Source organism: Bufo gargarizans, unplaced genomic scaffold (assembly GCF_014858855.1).
Source record: "Bufo gargarizans isolate SCDJY-AF-19 unplaced genomic scaffold, ASM1485885v1 original_scaffold_1094_pilon, whole genome shotgun sequence".
Taxonomy (NCBI): Eukaryota; Metazoa; Chordata; class Amphibia; order Anura; family Bufonidae; genus Bufo; species Bufo gargarizans.
In genome coordinates this window covers 40,774-61,431 of record NW_025334235.1, presented here as the reverse complement: position 1 = coordinate 61,431, position 20,658 = coordinate 40,774, and the positions used below count along the sequence as shown (strand labels likewise).

Genomic DNA, 20,658 nt, shown 5'->3' with positions numbered 1-20,658 from the left:
CTCCGGCTAATTGATGGCGCCCCCTCTATCCCCTCAGAATTTACTGAGGCGGATTCCCAAACTAGACCCTCCATTTACAGAAAACAGGAAACCGTATGGAGAACATCTAGAAGGGGGTAAAATCTGCAGAGAGGAGCGGAGCCGCAGGGGTAACAGTCTGCAGAGAGGGGCGGAGCCGCAGGGGTAACAGTCTGCAGAGAGGGGCGGAGCCGCAGGGGTAACAGTCTGCAGAGAGGGGCGGAGCCGCAGGGGTAACAGTCTGCAGAGAGGGGCGGAGCCGCAGGGGTAACAGTCTGCAGAGAGGGGCGGAGCCGCAGGGGTAACAGTCTGCAGAGAGGGGCGGAGCCGCAGGGGTAACAGTCTGAAGAGAGGGGCGGAGCCGCAGGGGTAACAGTCTGCAGAGAGGGGCGGAGCCGCAGGGGTAACAGTCTGCAGAGAGGGGCGGAGCCGCAGGGGTAACAGTCTGCAGAGAGGAGCGGAGCCGCAGGGGTAACAGTCTGCAGAGAGGAGCGGAGCCGCAGGGGTAACAGTCTGCAGAGAGGAACGGAGCCGCAGGGGTAACAGTCTGCAGAGAGGAACGGAGCCGCAGGGGTAACAGTCTGCAGAGAGGAACGGAGCCGCAGGGGTAACAGTCTGCAGAGAGGAGCGGAGCCGCAGGGGTAACAGTCTGCAGAGAGGGGCGGAGCCGCAGGGGTAACAGTCTGCAGAGAGGGGCGGAGCCGCAGGGGTAACAGTCGCTGTTATGGGGCCCTTTTTCTTATAATAAAGAAAACAAAAAGGAGTAGAGAAGGTGGAGAGGAGAGAGCCCCCTCCCCCCCCCCTTTTCAAATGTACCATGTTCAGTATCTCCGCTTGCTGTCAGTGAACAGGAACTTTGGATTACATCCATACATGGCTGAAAACCTGCCCAAGAGATGAGCGTCTCAATAAGGCAGGAGTCACACAGGAAGTTTTTGGTGCAGTTTTTTTGAGCCAAAGCCAAAGCCAGATGTGGGTCCAGCAGAAGACGACGACGACGAGTCTCCTTTATATTTCCCATTCCTTTGGAAATCACTTCGGCCATTAGTTTAAAAAAAAAAATGCACCAAAAACTGTAAGTGTGACTCCTGCCCTGGACAAGTGGCTGGAAACTGCCCCCATCATCCGCTCCGCGGCGATCAGCGGCAGAAACAAGAAGTCATTTTTTCTTATTTTTCATTTTTATCTTCCAAACACAATGAAGAAGCGCAGTATAACCCCCATGGTGTGAGACTCCCGTTGGGGTTTACTGGGGCCCCAGGTGTCGGTGTGCCATTGGTAGGGGCCCCTGGTGTCAGAATGCCATTGTTAGGGGCCCCTGGTGTCAGAGTGCCATTGGTAGGGGCTCCTGGTGTCAGTGTGCCATTGGTAGGAGCCCCTGGTGTCAGTGTGCCATTGGTAGGGGCCCCTGGTGTCAGTGTGCCATTGGTAGGGGCCCCTGGTGTCAGTGTGCCATTGGTAGGGGCCCCTGGTGTCAGAATGCCATTGTTCGCGGCCCCTGGTGTCAGTGTGCCTTTGGTAGGGGCCCCTGGTGTCAGTGTGCCATTGGTAGGAGCCCCTGGTGTCAGTGTGCCATTGGTAGGAGCCCCTGGTGTCAGTGTGCCTTTGGTAGGGGCCCCTGGTGTCAGGGTGCTATTGGTAGGGGCCCCTGGTGTCAGGGTGCTATTGGTAGGGGCCCCTGGTGTCAGTGTGCCTTTGGTAGGGGCCCTGGTGTCAGTGTGCCTTTGGTAGGGGCCCCTGGTGTCAGTGTGCCATTGGTAGGGGCCCCTGGTGTCAGTGTGCCATTGGTAGGGGCCCCTGGTGTCAGGGTGCTATTGGTAGGGGCCCCTGGTGTCAGTGTGCCTTTGGTAGGGGCCCCTGGTGTCAGTGTGCCTTTGGTAGGGGCCCCTGGTGTCAGTGTGCCTTTGGTAGGGGCCCCTGGTGTCAGTGTGCCATTGGTAGGGGCCCCTGGTGTCAGTGTGCCTTTGGTAGGGGCCCCTGGTGTCAGTGTATCATTGGTAGGGGCCCCTGGTGTCAGTGTGCCATTGGTAGGGGCCCCTGGTGTCAGTGTGCCTTTGGTAGGGGCCCCTGGTGTCAGTGTGCCTTTGGTAGGGGCCCCTGGTGTCAGTGTGCCTTTGGTAGGGGCCCCTGGTGTCAGTGTGCCTTTGGTAGGGGCCCCTGGTGTCAGTGTGCCTTTGGTAGGGGCCCCTGGTGTCAGTGTGCCTTTGGTAGGAGCCCCTGGTGTCAGGGTGCTATTGGTAGGGGCCCCAGGTGTCAGGGTGCCATTACCAGGGGCCCCGCGCCGTGTCCTGTGGTGTAGACCAGTGAACCACAAGCTCTATAATGTAATGAATTATCGCAGGTTTAATGACTGCGGCTCGCTGTGTGGGCAGCGACATTTTACTATAATATTCATTGCTTTTAATCGTGCGCCCGTCCCGCCATCATTTACAGCGCCGTTCGGGCCGCAGTAAATAGAGATACATGGCGGCTCTTCGCATTAAGACTTGATTGGCCTCATAGTCTGGGCTGAATATTAATGGCCGCCGCGTCCAGTTCTGATGAATTCATTTGTAATCGGAAGATCTCAGAGAACTCGTCAAATTGATCAAATAAATTACTTACGCTAATAATCCGCATCCAAGGTTCATTTACATAAATTCGGATCGGACAGCTGCATTCATTGTACCGCGTGGATATGCTACTATCATAGCTGACCATATTAGTGAGGGGATGAGACTACATGATAAGTCCACTGGGGGGTCCCTGAAACCCCTCTGAGTCTCTGTCTGGTCTATTTGCATAAAACATCTTATACTGCAGTCACTTCCAGAGCTGCAGTCGCAATTCTGCTGGCTGCAGTGCAATGCATGATGGCAGATGGGGTATTACTCCGTGCCCAGTATGAGGCACACATCTCCAGCAAGGCACCAGCCGGACCTCGCACAGACACTGAACCAGCAAGGAGGCTCCTTACAGCTAAAGCTAACCAGCAGAATTGGGACTGCAGCTCTAGAGGCGACTGGAGTATATGGGCTGCACACACGCGATGAATGGTTACACTATGACTACGGATGGATCACCCCTAACATCTCGGAGTTATTTCCAGAACTCACCCTGGAAGGTAAGTATGGGGTGCTCTCTCTTCAGACATTGCTCCTCCATCTCTGGATAATCCGCTCGGACTGTGAGAGTTCTGCGGTGGAGCGGGAGAATGAAGACGCTCGGAAGCGAGAAGAGGAGCGCCCATAGCCTGGTCATGATGGAGGACACCGCACGTCTATCTGCCAAGGGATGCTCCGGGGCAAGTCCTGGAAAAGAAGTGCAAATCATTGTAAGAGAGAAAATCAGGGCAGTAACAATGTAACACAGCAACACAGTCGTGTTCAAAATAATAGCAGTGTTTAAAAAAGTGAACAAAGCTCAAAAACCTTCTAATGGCTTCTATCTCCATCCACACAGATGCATCGGGGACACTGCACCTTCTATTCCAAACCAAAACATGAAGCAAAATATATCAAATTTGTGTTGTTCCTCTAAAAAAAAAAAATATTGAAAAGTGAATATTAGACTGTTCAAAAAAATAGCAGTTTGTCTTCTACAAGCATTCACTCTATAAACTGAGAAATGTCTGAGGATTTCCTCTCCTCTGAATCCCGTCACTGCGGCTACATGCACACGACCGTATTTTGTTTCAGTGTCCGATCCGTTTTTTTTGCGGATAGGATGCGGACCCATTCATTTCAATGGGTCCGCAAAAAACACGGACAGCACACCGTGTGCTGTCCGCATCAGTATGTCCGTTCCGTTGCTCCGCTAAAAAAATAGTGCATGTCCTATTTTTTTTCTAGTTTGCAGACAAGGATAGGCATTATTACAATGGATCCACAAAAAAAAAACGGATCCGCAAAAAAAAACGGATGCCATACGTAACATCATCCGTTTTTTTTTGCGGATCCGCAATTTGCGGACCGCAAAACACATACGATCGTGTGCATGTAGCCTGATACTTAGTCGTATAACCGCTGTCTCTGAGACCTGCTGGACGTCTGTGCCGCTCGGCGTCACCACCTTCTGCCCCTGTGACCAGGTTCTCCAGCCCCGGAGGATCGGACCACAGTCCTCAGTTCTTCTCCTATTTCTTGGTTTTGCCCCAGAAGCTGCATGCTTGATGTCACCCACAAGTTTCCTATTGGACTTAGATCCGGGGACTGGGCCGGCCGCTCCATAGCGTCAGTCTTGTTGGTCTGGAGCCGAGATGTTGCCCGTTTACTGGTGTGTTTGGGATCGTCGTCTTGTTGGGACACCCATGTCAAGGGCATTTCCTCTCCAGCATAAGGCTGCAGGACCTCTTCCAGTATTCTGATGGATTCAGACTGATCCATGATCCCTGGTCTGCGATAAATAGGCCAACACCGTAGTCTGAGACACATCCCCATATCATGATGCTTGTCCACCATGCTTTACTGTCCTCACAGTGCACTGAGGCTGAATTCAGTGTTTGGGGGTCGTCTGACAAACTGTCTCCGGCCACTAGACCCAGAAAGAACCATCTCACTTCCATCAGTCCACAGATTGTCTCTTCAGGCCGTCACTGTGCTCTTTGGCAGATTGTAAGCTCTTCAGCTCACGTCTTGTTTCCAGCAGTGGGACTTTGCGGGGGCTTCCTGCAGATCGCTCGGCTTCACATCGGCGTCTTCTCATTGTAACAGGACTCACAGGGAACCTGACACCTTCTGTCATCTTCCTGGAGCTGATTGTTGGCGGAGTCCTCGCCATTTTGGCTTTTCTTCTATCCATTCGAATGGTAGTTTTTCGCTTTCTTCCACGTCTTTCAGGTTTTGGTCGCTATTTTAAAGCATTTGCGATCATCTTAGCTGAGCAGCCGATCATGTTCTGCACTTCTTTATACGTTTTCCCCTCTCCAATCAACAGTACGCTGTTCTTCTGAACAATGTCTGGAACGACCCACGTTCCTCAGAATTTCAGAGACAAATGCACTGTAACCAGCATGGACAACATTTGCTGCCTTCCTTCCTTAAATAAGGGCAATAATTGCCACCTGTTTTTCAAAGAATGAATGTCCTCACTCATTGAACTCCACACTGCTATTATTTTGAATATGCCCCTTTCAATAAGTGATTGAATCACACAGAATCAGCAGCAGCAGGTCCTGACTGTCGGGTCTGTTGGGTTTCTATTACTCGACTACACCCGCTAGTCAATTATTTGCCATGTAGAAATATCATTTCTACCAAAAACAGTGATTGATCAGGTTAGTGATGTCTGACTGCTATTATTTTGAACACAATGTTATATGCAGGAAACAATGTAACACAGAGCAGTAAATGCAGGAATCAATCTGAGGCCCATTGGCACAAGGTATTAGATAGACCGGGGGTTCCTTGCTGTGGGTGATGGGCACAAATAATTTAACACCTTATGTTCAGTTACTTAGAGAATCCAGCATCAGTTCATACATTGATGTTCACATTGTGCTATTGCGTTGTCTTTTCAGAAAACAATGTAACAGATTGTACAAAGGGTGGCAATAACATATCACAAAGTGACTGCAGCCTAGAAGGATAAATGCCAGACAACAATGTAACCAAGAACAGCAAAGTAACAATGTCACAAAGAGTAACAGACTGAGAAGTAACATATGGAGTCGACAGATGTAACAATGTAACAAAGAGAACGCTGCCAAATATAGCAGAGAGGTGGTAACAATGTAACAGAGGACAATATGAGGACAGCGTATGAGAGGCGAGAGGAGAAGACAGAGATGCAACAGAGAAAATAGACATGCAACAATGTAACAGATAAAAGACAGATGTAACAATGTACCCCAGAGAGACACAGGTGGCCTCCATGTCATCCCCTCGGCCTCCGGCTGTACACATATCGCTGAGCTCAGAGCCGCCCCCGTGGTCAGGACGCTGAGGGTTAAATCCAGTTCCCCAGTAATTAAAGAGCAAACGTCTAAAATAGAAAATATTCTAAAACTGAACATGTGCGACGCCCTGAGAGCAGCACCGAGCACACTGCAGGCTACAGGTTCATTCACCCCCATATCATCTGACCTGGTCCTGCAAGTCATTGCTAGGGGCCCCAGAATTACCAGGGGCCAATCATAGGACTGAGATATAATGTACAATCTACTCACATCTGGCTGGAGCCTGCAATCTCGTAGATGGTAACAGGGGCCCAATGAAGCTGTCCCTGTGGGGCCCGGTAATTTGTAAGGCAGGACAGTTCAATCTGCAGTCATGGTCGGGGACCACGCCACCTGGGGGCCACAGTAGGGACCTTCCCCTGTCTGTTGTGCACCACCAGGTCGGACTGGATAATGTGAGAGATGCCTGGGGAACCTGGACCAGGATTCCGGCGCTGATCCCATCGTGACGCGTGATAACGAGGGTTCACGTTCTTTACCCAGGACTGAACTTTACAGAAGAGCAACTTTCAGCATCTCGACCTTTAACGTCCCCAGAAGAGATGAAGAAGAGGAGCCAAATGTCACCGAGAAGGTGAACATTACCATAGTCTACACAAACACCCCCATCTCTGAGACGGGGGTCCCCAAAACATCACAAGCTTCCAGAAAATGTCATTTTAATGGGTTCAAAGAATTTCCACCAAAATAAAGGTCCCCATAAATCAGACACGAATCCCATCACTGCATACTCAGCTCTGCTATGCTGGGTCTGGAGGTCATCACTCAGCTTTCCCAGATTCCAAAATGGCAAATCTTCATAGTTATGCAGCCAGCCTTATCCAGCAAGTCATTGCCAGGGGCCCGAGTGCACCAGGGGCCAATACATGACAGGGATCTCAGCAATGATACATTATTACTACTGCAGCGACTGCTATTCAATGAAGCGTAGGAAAGTATCACTGTAGGACTAGGCTGGAAGTAAGGCTACTTTCACACTAGCGTTTTTTGCAGATTCGTCATGGATCTGCAAAAACGCCTCCGTTACCGCAATACAACCGCATGCATCCGTCATGAACACCATTGAAAGTCAATAGGAGACGGATCCGTTCCCTATTGTACCAGATTGTGTCAGAGAAAACGGATCCGTCCCCATTGACTTACATTGTGTGTCAGGACGGATCCGTTTGGCTGCAGGCAGCGCTTTGGTGTCCGCCTCCAGAGCGGAACGGAGACGGATCGGAGGCAAGCTGACGCATTCTGAGCGGATCCTTTTTCATTCAGAATGCATTAGGGTAAAACTGATCCGTTTGGACGCTGAGCCCTGAACGGACCTCACAAACGGAAAGCCAAAACGCCAGAGTTTAAGTGGCCAAAGCTGTGGCCCCTCAACCCCCAAAGTGGGCTGTAACGGCGGCCATATTGGCTATCACCCAAAAGAGTTTGACATTCAAGGACAACACCAGGGCCCCAATTACAGGATGGGGGGGGGGGGGGCTTAATTGTATTATTTTTTACATTTTAGAGGTAAATGTTTTTTCGGATACGATTTGTATGATTTGTAGACTCTTTGCCGTGAACTAAACCAGAGATTGAAGGCAGCAGGGGAGGGGATTTCAGAGGAGAAAATATAAATTGCTTCCACTGGGCCCCTCGCTGCCCCCCACCCACCAGCGCCTCCCGCTCCCCAAATCAGATCTGGACTTTTAAGGCCAATTAATCTGATCCGGTCTCATCAATAAAGCCGCAAGCAGCGGAATCCTGCACAGGAAGAATACTGATGGTTGCTCCGGCCGATCAGTATTCGGACCCCGACGCCTACTGACTACAGTAGCAACTATGTAACAGAAAGATCTCCCCAGGCTCCACCTCCTTGTTGAGGCTCCACCCCCTGGGGGTTCAGTTACTTGGAGTTTATAATCATTTGAGAATGGAAACCAGTTCTTCGTCTACCGACTTTATAATAAGCTTGTGCTTCTACACAGCGGACAAAAAGAAGCAGAGCTGCACTGTAAAGTATGGAGGAAGAACCGAGCAGCAGTCTGAGTTTCTGATGACGCAGGAGATGATGTCAAGACGACCAAGGGCTCCAACAGACAGTGCAGCCGAGCTGTGGTCAATGATTACAGCTGTGTTTTAATGGAGCAGAGATGCAGTGTACAGCATGAGTGATGGACAGCAGCAGTCTAATCCTCTAAAGAGACAGGAGGTGGAGTCCAGCCTACTGTAGGTTCTAACAGACAGTGCGGCTGAGCTAGAGGCCCTAGTGGAGCAGAGCTGTAGTGTTAAGCATAGAGGAGGGACAGAGCAGCAGGCTGACCCTCGGATGAGAACGGCGGAGGAGCCCACAATGCGGAAGTTAAATAGTCTAGAGAGAGATGAAGACCAAAATCAGGAGGCAGGAAAGTCTGGAGAGAAACTGGTCACAGTCACCAAAAAACTAAATAAAATAAAGCTCTGCTCATCTTCTGACCAAAAGACACCATGGCTTATACTCCGGCCACATCCAAAGCTGCATTCACAATTCCTCTGGATGCTACATGCGGCATCCTCCACAATGCACCACAAATTGCAGATATAGAAAAAGCACAAAACCAACAGGGAGGAATAGAAAAAATTACGAGAAACCACTAGAATTGTGAGCGCTGCTCTGGATGCGACTAGAGAATAAAACCTGATGCGATTCAAGATCAGTGGCTGATAAGTACAGCAGGAAATCTGCAAACTGAAGATTACAAGGGGATAATGGGCGGCAGTAATGTGGCGTTCAGGCATGCAGGTGCGCTGTAAGGATGGCGGCGTGGCTCCATCTTCCATGACATTGACGGCGTGTCCTGGTGGCAGCATCTGCTCTGCAGGGGACAATGAATCGTCTCAGGTGCCGCCACGTTTCCCAGATCACAGACCCGGCTCGCAGCTCTCCCAGGAGCACTTGGCACAGGGAAGCTTTGTTCTGCTTTGTTGCAGAGGACATTTCTCACGTTAATAAGGACGAATTCCCAGCTCAGCAATGGTACAATGTGCAGGGACCCCGGGGGCAGCGAGCAGCCACATATCACCCACAATGCCGCAGGTCTGGTGCCAACAGCAGCCATAAAACTCTGCTAGGGATGAAAAATCTGTGCGGCCAGAGGCACAGGGTGTCAATACTTATGCAAAGGCATCAGGTAAATTTTAAGATTGTTTTCAAGAATCTGCTCTGAAGACAACAGAGCACAAACTACTAGCCGATTATAACCGTATAATACTGCGGTAGAAAGATCAATGTCATCAATAATGATAAACTATTACTGTCATTAATCACTGACCCATTCAGCGCAACCGGATAATTATAGTTATTAGCGCAAACATTCGTCAATAATCCAGACCCTTACTAATCAATCACTGAAAATCTAATCCTAAAAGTAAAGTCAATGTCTACATACATTACTTAGCCCGTATTATACTCCAGAGCTGCACTCACTATTCTGCTGGTGCAGTCACTGTGTACATACATTACTTATCCTGTACTGATCCTGAGTTACAACCTGATCCAGAGCTGCGCTCACTATTCTGCTGGTGCAGTCACTGTGTACATACATTACTTATCCTGTACTGCTCCTGAGTTACATCCTGTATTATACTCCAGAGCTGCACTCACTATTCTGCTGGTGCAGTCACTGTGTACATACATTACTTATCCTGTACTGATCCTGAGTTACATCCTGTATTATACTCCAGAGCTGCACTCACTATTCTGCTGGAGCAGTCACTGTGTACATACATTACTTATCCTGTACTGATCCTGAGTTACATCCTATATTATACTCCAGAGCTGCACTCACTATTCTGCTGGTGCAGTCACTGTGTACATACATTACTTATCCTCTACTGATCCTGCGTTACAACCTGATCCAGAGCTGCGCTCACTATTCTGCTGGTGCAGTCACTGTGTACATACATTACTTATTCTGTACTGATCCTGAGTTACATTCTGTATTATACTCCAGAGCTGCACTCACTATTCTGCTGGTGCAGTCACTGTGTATATACATTACTTATCCTGTACTGATCCGGAGTTACATCCTGTATTATACTCCAGAGCTGCACTCACTATTCTGCTGGTGGTCACAGAGTACATCCTCCAGCTTTTCCAGAACTTTTATCAGAATAATGTGTAATCCCCGGTTAAGGAGCCGCTCAGTCCCATGTAATGAAGCCCGATCCCTGCAGAGCAGAACTCTCTGCAACTTTCCAATAGAAACTGTCCCAATGCAGTCACCATCCGTCCGCCATGATTGCTGCGGTTGTTGCGCAGTGCTTCACTCTCGTGTCCCTGTAAGGCGCTGTCGATAAGCGCCGCTCTCCGCCTCAGTTCGTCCGTCTCTATTAATCTATATTGTCAATAAATACGAAGAATAAAAAGAGGCGGTAAATAAATAACGGTGTGAAGAGAATCGGGAGCGGACGTCGATATCTGCAGCGCCGCGCACCGTGTGGTCACAATAGACAATCTATACTGCAGATAATTACGCTGACTGACAGCTCCCCGATCAGAATCACCCGTCGGGCCGTCAGGCTGCGCACATACAATACGCGCGCAGGAAGACCATGCCCGGACACCCATGACAATGTACAGTCAGTGACGGCTTTCTGCAGGTGTATCAAGATAATTGTGTCTCTCATCGGCACAGAAAATCGGTGGCCAATCAATGCAAGGAACCGATGACACGATCGATCCGCCGACTTTCCAGCCCGCACTCTACAAGGGAGCAATTCTCATCAATCTGATAAACTGGAGAAATACGTCAGGTCCATCCACCAGCGACATCAAAACCCGGTCAGATCGCGCCAATCAATGATTGATGAATCACCTTCTCCATTTATTAACAGATTACATCCTGTCCGCCATTACTATCAATAATCCAATCAAAATGAAGCAACTTTGTAAATCGCCTGAAGTTCAGTGAACACAGCTTGTACGCAGAGCAAGGCGTCTCCACGGATACAGACTACAAACAAATCCTGTGCAGTCCGGGACATCATTCATGTGTTACATCCAAGGCCACAATCCCATCATCATCAGCCTGGAACAGGACAAATAATGTATGGACAGCATCAGCAGAACAGTGAGTGCAGCTCTGGAGTATAATACAGGATGTCACTCAGGATCAGTACAGGATAAGTAATGTATGTACACAGTGACTGCACCAGCAGAACAGTGAGTGCAGCTCTGGAGTATAATGCAGGATGTAACTCAGGATCAGTACAGGATAAGTAATGTATGTACACAGTGACAACATCAGCAGAATAGTGAGTGCAGCTCTGGAGTATAATACAGGATGTGACTCCAGATCAGTACAGGATAAGTAATGTATGTACACAGTGACTGCACCAGCAGAATAGTGAGTGCAGCTCTGGAGTATAATACAGGATGTAACTCAGGATCAGTACAGGATAAGTAATGTATGTACACAGTGACTGCACCAGCAGAATAGTGAGTGCAGCTCTGGAGTATAATACAGGATGTCACTCAGGATCAGTACAGGATAAGTAATGTATGTACACAGTGACTGCACCAGCAGAATAGTGAGTGCAGCTCTGGAGTATAATACAGGATGTGACTCCAGATCAGTACAGGATAAGTAATGTATGTACACAGTGACTGCACCAGCAGAATAGTGAGTGCAGCTCTGGAGTATAATACAGGATGTAACTCAGGATCAGTACAGGATAAGTAATGTATGTACACAGTGACTGCACCAGCAGAATAGTGAGTGCAGCTCTGGAGTATAATACAGGATGTAACTCAGGATCAGTACAGGATAAGTAATGTATGTACACAGTGACTGCACCAGCAGAATAGTGAGTGCAGCTCTGCAGTATAATACAGAATGTAATGGAGATTCATTCCCAGGGTATTCTGTATGATGTGGCGGATTGCGGACATCCCATGTATTCGGGGCAGTTATTTATTACATTACAGTTTATCATTTATTTGTAAACAGGAAATTAAGACAAAATAATCTCAATAAAAATCTAAATACAAAAAACAAACATACAAGATCCGTGAAGTGATTCCAGCTCTTCTGCCGCCAAATGACACATGTGAGCTGCGTCCTCATATGGTGAACATTTCTCCGGGTTTAATGGATGATATAAATTATAGATGTTTTCGCCCCCCCCCCCCCCCCCCCCCCTCTTCTCTGCAATAGCCCATAGAGACACAGGCTAGAGACCCTCGGATAAAGGGAAAACGTGAGGATGTTGGGAGTTGTGGTTTATAAGATGATAATAAAACAAATAAACTCAGTCCCTGCCCCTCCCCCGGCAGCGCCCACACGGCATCCAGCGGATATGGAAACTTTAGGGGGGGGGGGGCACAAGGAGGTTTATATTAGTCTAATTAGTGGAAATTATACCCGAGAACACGGCTCACATTGCTTGAATTTATTTTACTGCTGGTTAGAAAACCCCCTCGGGCTGCGCCCCCATGACAACACTTCCTGCCAACATCATAGCAGTAACCCCCGGGCCTGGGAGCAGCCAATCACCAGGGTCCTTTCAACTCCAAAACAATGGAGCGCTGGCTGCTGATTGGCTGCTCTGGGGTTCCTGTGATAACACTGCTGGAGCACAGGAGCTTCCAGGAAGCACCATCATAGGGACAGGCCTGGAACCTCTGCTCATAGATCCACCACAGGTCACCCAGCTTTCCCAGGACCAGACCAGATATTTCCCGGTTTATTATGATTTTAGGGATTCCGTTTGCTGCGATTTATGATGCTGCTCTCGATCAGCGGCGCCCTGTGACCCGGGAACGAGCGTCTCTTTAATAATACAGCGCCGAGGACGCCGGGAAATGCCATTTGTAAATAACAATAAATACGGCACAATGTCGGAGAGCGGCGTCCCAGCGCAGCGCCGCCGCATAAATCTTTCGCATCAACTCGCTTTCAACTACTTTGGTGCAGAACACAAAACGGCAAAGGCGATGGTGCGGCCGGATATCATTTCTTCAGATCCGCAGGTCAACGTAACCGCACTGGATGACATTTAAAGGGGCGGGACATAATTAACCACCAGAAGGTCTTCATTCCAGCATATAGCCCAGGCAGCGCAGAGTTAATTTACTTGATTGACAGTTAATTGATTAAAACGTTAATTTTCCAGGCCGCCATTTACTTATATTGGCAATACAATAAAATTACCGCCACATTAACGGTGAAAACAACCTCAGGGTAAAACAAAGATAATTATGTTATTCAGTACGAGCGAGACGAGGACGCTGGCGGCGGTGGCGGCTGCGCTCTGTCTGCTCTCACTCATCCCCAACCAATAATTTAAGGGTCTGTCAGACTGTGGCCACATGTGAGCGGGTCCGTTCATCACCTTCTGGAGGCAGAGGGGCTTAGTAATGATATTTCTAGTAAATAGCTGATCATAATAAACTGACAGCAAGCAGAGATCTTAAATTAATAAAGAAATGACAAAACTTCACAATCCCATTGACCCCCCAAAAATGAACCCTTTGTGTGTCTTTTCCCAGTTCAGCTGCTGCCTTTGAAATCTTCTTGAGGAGGAGGAAGGTGAGAGGCGGAGTCCGACACCCATGTGCTGGAGTGGGATAATGGTTGTCACGGAGATAAAAGCTTCAAGTTGTTACAATGTATAAACCAAACTGTAACAGACCCTGCAGGGGAGGAGACTCTGGCCCCGGAGTTCCCCCATAAATACAGCTCCAGACGTGTGAAGAAGCGCGAGCTCCTCGGCTCGTCGCAGTCACCTGACCCATAATGGCTTCTGTGCTTCCCACCCACTGGCAGTAATTTGCAGAACAATTTCGGAGGCTTCGGGAGACGCGCTCGTAACTTATACAACACTTTACTGCCAGGTTTATTCTCGCTTTTGCGACGCAGTAAATTCTTATTAGATTTCATTTATTTTTTTTCTTCATTTTTCAAATATATAAAAGCAAATGATGCGAAGGAAACCGCGACTCAGTCCTCGCTGTACGGAGAATCTCCAGATCAGAAGCAGAGGGGTTAAATATCAATTAAAAATCAGGACAGCAAACGCACCGCACAAATGAGGGATTTCTGTAAATTTGTCAACAGCGGGGGAGGGGTGATTAATCCAAGAGATTACTGATGACATATGGCGTGACGTCAGATCAAAAAGCATCTGGTGGAAACGACAAATCTCAGAACGTGATACGGCGAAAACGTAACCTGAAGGAAATGGAGCCGAACCTGCAATCTGTCTCTTCTTGACTGAACACGTGAATCTACTGCTCCCTGTTATCAGCCATGTCAGGGGAGAGGATGACTGTAGGACAGGAGAATACAATCTATTGCTCCCTGTTATCAGCCATTTCAGGGGGGAGGATGACTGTAGGACAGGAGAATACAGTCTATTGCCCCCTGTTATCAGCCATTTCAGGGGAGAGGATGACTGTAGGACAGGAGAATACAGTCTACTGCTTCCTGTTATCAGCCATTTCAGGGGAGAGGATGACTGTAGGACAGGAGAATACAGTCTATTGCCCCCTGTTATCAGCCATTTCAGGGGAGAGGATGACTGTAGGACAGGAGAATACAGTCTATTGCTCCCTGTTATCAGCCATTTCAGGGGAGAGGATGACTGTAGGACAGGAGAATACAGTCTATTGCTCCCTGTTATCAGCCATTTCAGGGGGGAGGATGACTGTAGGACAGGAGAATACAGTCTATTGCTCCCTGTTATCAGCCATTTCAGGGGTGAGGATGACTGTAGGACAGGAGAATACAGTCTATTGCCCCTGTTATCAGCCATGTCAGGGGGGAGGATGACTGTAGGACAGGAGAATACAATCTATTGCTCCCTGTTATCAGCCATTTCAGGGGGGAGGATGACTGTAGGACAGGAGAATACAGTCTATTGCCCCCTGTTATCAGCCATTTCAGGGGAGAGGATGACTGTAGGACAGGAGAATACAGTCTATTGCTCCCTGTTATCAGCCATTTCAGGGGAGAGGATGACTGTAGGACAGGAGAATACAATCTATTGCTCCCTGTTATCAGCCATTTCAGGGGGGAGGATGACTGTAGGACAGGAGAATACAGTCTATTGCTCCCTGTTATCAGCCATTTCAGGGGTGAGGATGACTGTAGGACAGGAGAATACAGTCTATTGCCCCCTGTTATCAGCCATTTCAGGGGAGAGGATGACTGTAGGACAGGAGAATACAGTCTATTGCCCCCTGTTATCAGCCATTTCAGGGGAGAGGATGACTGTAGGACAGGAGAATACAGTCTATTGCTCCCTGTTATCAGCCATTTCAGGGGTGAGGATGACTGTAGGACAGGAGAATACAGTCTATTGCCCCCTGTTATCAGCCATTTCAGGGGAGAGGATGACTGTAGGACAGGAGAATACAGTCTATTGCCCCTGTTATCAGCCATGTCAGGGGAGAGGATGACTGTAGGACAGGAGAATACAGTCTATTGCCCCCTGTTATCAGCCATTTCAGGGGGGAGGATGACTGTAGGACAGGAGAATACAGTCTATTGCCCCCTGTTATCAGCCATGTCAGGGGAGAGGATGACTGTAGGACAGGAGAATACAGTCTATTGCTCCCTGTTATCAGCCATTTCAGGGGGAGAGGATGACTGTAGGACAGGAGAATACAGTCTATTGCTCCCTGTTATCAGCCATTTCAGGGGAGAGGATGACTGTAGGACAGGAGAATACAGTCTATTGCCCCCTGTTATCAGCCATTTCAGGGGAGAGGATGACTGTAGGACAGGAGAATACAGTCTATTGCCCCCTGTTATCAGCCATGTCAGGGGAGAGGATGACTGTAGGACAGGAGAATACAGTCTATTGCTCCCCTGTTATCAGCCATTTCAGGGGAGAGGATGACTGTAGGACAGGAGAATACAGTCTATTGCTCCCTGTTATCAGCCATTTCAGGGGAGAGGATGACTGTAGGACAGGAGAATACAGTCTATTGCCCCCTGTTATCAGCCATTTCAGGGGAGAGGATGACTGTAGGACAGGAGAATACAGTCTATTGCCCCCTGTTATCAGCCATTTCAGGGGAGAGGATGACTGTAGGACAGGAGAATACAGTCTATTGCCCCCTGTTATCAGCCATTTCAGGGGAGAGGATGACTGTAGGACAGGAGAATACAGTCTATTGCCCCCTGTTATCAGCCATTTCAGGGGAGAGGATGACTGTAGGACAGGAGAATACAGTCTATTGCCCCCTGTTATCAGCCATTTCAGGGGAGAGGATGACTGTAGGACAGGAGAATACAGTCTATTGCCCCCTGTTATCAGCCATTTCAGCGGAGAGGATGACTGTAGGACAGGAGAATACAGTCTATTGCCCCTGTTATCAGCCAATTCAGGGGAGAGGATGACTGTAGGACAGGAGAATACAGTCTATTGCCCCCTGTTATCAGCCATTTCAGGGGAGAGGATGACTGTAGGACAGGAGAATACAGTCTATTGCCTCCCTGTTATCAGCCATTTCAGGAGGAGAGGATGACTGTAGGACAGGAGAATACAGTCTATTGCTCCCTGTTATCAGCCATTTCAGGGGAGAGGATGACTGTAGGACAGGAGAATACAGTCTATTGCCCCCTGTTATCAGCCATTACAGGGGAGAGGATGACTGTAGGACAGGAGAATACAGTCTATGGCCTCCCTGTTATCAGCCATTTCAGGGGAGAGGATGACTGTAGGACAGGAGAATACAGTCTATTGCCCCTGTTATCAGCCATTTCAGGGGAGAGGATGACTGTAGGACAGGAGAATACAGTCTATTGCCCCCTGTTATCAGCCATTTACAGGGGAGAGGATGACTGTAGGACAGGAGAATACAGTCTATTGCCCCCTGTTATCAGCCATTTCAGGGGAGAGGATGACTGTAGGACAGGAGAATACAGTCTATTGCCCCCTGTTATCAGGCCATTTCAGGGGAGAGGATGACTGTAGGACAGAGAATACAGTCTATTGCTCCCTGTTATCAGCCATTTCAGGGGAGAGGATGACTGTAGGACAGGAGAATACAGTCTATTGCCCCCTGTTATCAGCCATTTCAGGGGAGAGGATGACTGTAGGACAGGAGAATACAGTCTATTGCCCCCTGTTATCAGCCATTTCAGGGAGAGGATGACTGTAGGACAGGAGAATACAGTCTATTGCCCCTGTTATCAGCAATTTCAGGGGAGAGGATGACTGTAGGACAGGAGAATACAGTCTATTGCCCCCTGTTATCAGCCATTTCAGGGGGAGAGGATGACTGTAGGACAGGAGAATACAGTCTATTGCCCCCTGTTATCAGCCATTTCAGGGGAGAGGACGACTGTAGGACAGGAGAATACAGTCTATTGCCCCCTGTTATCAGCCATTTCAGGGGAGAGGATCGACTGTAGGACAGGAGAATACAGTCTATTGCCCCTGTTATCAGCCATTTCAGGGGAGAGGATGACTGTAGGACAGGAGAATACAGTCTATTGCTCCCTGTTATCAGCCATGTCAGGGGAGAGGATGACTGTAGGACAGGAGAATACAGTCTATTGCCCCCTGTTATCAGCCATTTCAGGGGAGAGGATGACTGTAGGACAGGAGAATACAGTCTATTGCCCCCTGTTATCAGCCATTTCAGGGGAGAGGACTGACTGTAGGACAGGAGAATACAGTCTATTGCCCCCTGTTATCAGCCATTTCAGGGGAGAGGATGACTGTAGGACAGGAGAATACAGTCTATTGCCCCTGTTATCAGCCATTTCAGGGGAGAGGATGACTGTAGGACAGGAGAATACAGTCTATTGCTCCCTGTTATCAGCCATTTCAGGGAGAGGATGACTGTAGGACAGGAGAATACAGTCTATTGCCCCCTGTTATCAGCCATTTCAGGGGAGAGGATGACTGTAGGACAGGAGAATACAGTCTATTGCCCCCTGTTATCAGCCATTTCAGGGGAGAGGATGACTGTAGGACAGGAGAATACAGTCTATTGCCCCCTGTTATCAGCCATTTCAGGGGAGAGGATGACTGTAGGACAGGAGAATACAGTCTATTGCCCCCTGTTATCAGCCATTTCAGGGGAGAGGATGACTGTAGGACAGGAGAATACAGTCTATTGCCTCCCTGTTATCAGCCATTTCAGGGGAGAGGATGACTGTAGGACAGGAGAATACAGTCTATTGCTCCCTGTTATCAGCCATTTCAGGGGAGAGGATGACTGTAGGACAGGAGAATACAGTCTATTGCCCCCTGTTATCAGCCATTTCAGGGGAGAGGATGACTGTAGGACAGGAGAATACAGTCTATTGCTCCCTGTTATCAGCCATTTCAGGGGAGAGGATGACTGTAGGACAGGAGAATACAGTCTATTGCCCCTGTTATCAGCCATTTCAGGGGAGAGGATGACTGTAGGACAGGAGAATACAGTCTATTGCCCCCTGTTATCAGCCATTTCAGGGGAGAGGATGACTGTAGGACAGGAGAATACAGTCTATTGCTCCCTGTTATCAGCCATTTCAGGGGAGAGGATGACTGTAGGACAGGAGAATACAGTCTATTGCCCCTGTTATCAGCCATTTCAGGGGAGAGGATGACTGTAGGACAGGAGAATACAGTCTATTGCTCCCCTGTTATCAGCCATTTCAGGGGAGAGGATGACTGTAGGACAGGAGAATACAGTCTATTGCCCCCTGTTATCAGCCATTTCAGGGGAGAGGATGACTGTAGGACAGGAGAATACAGTCTATTGCCCCCTGTTATCAGCCATTTCAGGGGAGAGGATGACTGTAGGACAGGAGAATACAGTCTATTGCCCCCTGTTATCAGCCATTTCAGGGGAGAGGATGACTGTAGGACAGGAGAATACAGTCTATTGCCCCCTGTTATCAGCCATTTCAGGGGAGAGGATGACTGTAGGACAGGAGAATACAGTCTATTGCCCCTGTTATCAGCCATTTCAGGGGGAGGATGACTGTAGGACAGGAGAATACAGACTATTGCCCCCTGTTATCAGCCATTTCAGAGGAGAGGATGACTGTAGGACAGGAGAATACAGTCTATTGCCCCTGTTATCAGCCATTTCAGGGGAGGAGGATGACTGTAGGACAGGAGAATACAGTCTATTGCCCCCTGTTATCAGCCATTTCAGGGGGATGATGAACTGTAGGACAGGAGAAAACAGTTCTATTGCTCCTGTTATCACCATTTTCAGGGGAAGGAGGACTGTAGGACACGAGAATACAGTCTATGTCCCCTGTTAGCACCATTTCAGGGAGAGGAGACTGTAGGAACAGTCAGAATACATCTATTGCCCCCTTTATCAGCCATTACAGAGTAATTAGGATGACTGTTAGGACAGGAGAAATACAAATCTATTGCTCCCTGTTATCAGACACCCAATTTCAGGGGAGAGGATGATGTAAGGACGGAGAATACAGTCTATTGCCCCGGTTATCACCTTGCAGGGGGGAGGATGACTGTAGGACAGAATAATACAGTCTATTGCCCCGTTTATCACCCTTTCATGGGAGAGGAACGGTAGACAGGAGAAAGCAGTCCTATTGCCCCTTTTATACACCATGTCAGGGAGAGGAATGACTGTAGTACAGAGAATAACAGTCTATTGCCCCTGTTATCAGCCAGTTGCAGGGGAGAGGAGGACTGTAGTGACAGGAAGAATACGTCTAATTGCTCCCTGTTATCAGCCATCGTCAGGGGAGAGGATGACTGTAGGACAGGAGAATACAGTCTATTGCCCCTGTTATCAGCCATTTCAGGGGAGAGGATGACTGTAGGACAGGAGAATACAGTCTATTGCCCCCTGTTATCAGCCATTTCAGGGGAGAGGATGACTGTAGGACAGGAGAATACAGTCTATTGCCCCCTGTTATCAGCCATTTCAGGGGAGAGGATGACTGTAGGACAGGAGAATACAGTCTATTGCCCCCTGTTATCTGCCATTTCAGGGGAGAGGATGACTGTAGGACAGGAGAATACAGTCTATTGCCCCCTGTTATCAGCCATTTCAGGGGAGAGGATGACTGTAGGACAGGAGAATACAGTCTATTGCCCCCTGTTATCAGCCATTTCAGGGGAGAGGATGACTGTAGGACAGGAGAATACAGTCTATTGCCTCCTGTTATCAGCCATTTCAGGGGAGGAGGATGACTGTAGGACAGGAGAATACAGTCTATTGCTCCCTGTTATCAGCCATTTCAGGGGGAGGATGACTGTAGGACAGGAGAATACAGTCTATTGCTCCCTGTTATCAGACATTTCAGGGGAGAGGATGACTGTAGGACAGGAGAATACAGTCTATTGCCCCCTGTTATCAGCCATTTCAGGGGGGAGGATGACTGTAGGACAGGAGAATACAGTCTATTGCTCCCTGTTATCAGCCATTTCAGGGGAGAGGATGACTGTAGGACAGGAGAATACAGTCTATTGCCCCCTGTTATCAGCCATTTCAGGGGGGAGGATGACTGTAGGACAGGAGAATACCGTCTATTGCCTCCTGTTATCAGCCATTTCAGGGGAGAGAACGACTGTAGGATTGTAGTTCGGTTGTCAGGACATTGCTTTGCTCCGGGTATTTAGATACTGGGCAATGATCTGAACTTTTACCCCAGAAGAAATAAAGTCCAGACAAGACCGGCAGCTTCCAGCACTGCAAACTTAAGATTTGACAAGAGCAGGGGTGCACAACGTTTCCTGGTTGGGGGCCACATTGC

The 20,658-nt window shown here is 48.7% G+C and overlaps 1 protein-coding gene across 4 annotated transcripts in view; it reads right to left on the bottom strand.

Moving 5' to 3' along the window:
* The window catches only part of SEMA5B (semaphorin 5B), a 170,696-nt gene that overhangs the window by 115,352 nt on the left and 34,686 nt on the right, over nt 1-20,658 (bottom strand). For all 4 annotated transcript variants that reach the window (XM_044273746.1, XM_044273748.1, XM_044273745.1 and 1 more), the window contains one exon: nt 3,114-3,308. In XM_044273746.1, the coding sequence (XP_044129681.1) occupies nt 3,114-3,258 (145 nt within the window). In that variant the 5' untranslated portion in view covers nt 3,259-3,308. The remainder of the gene's footprint in view (nt 1-3,113; nt 3,309-20,658) is intronic.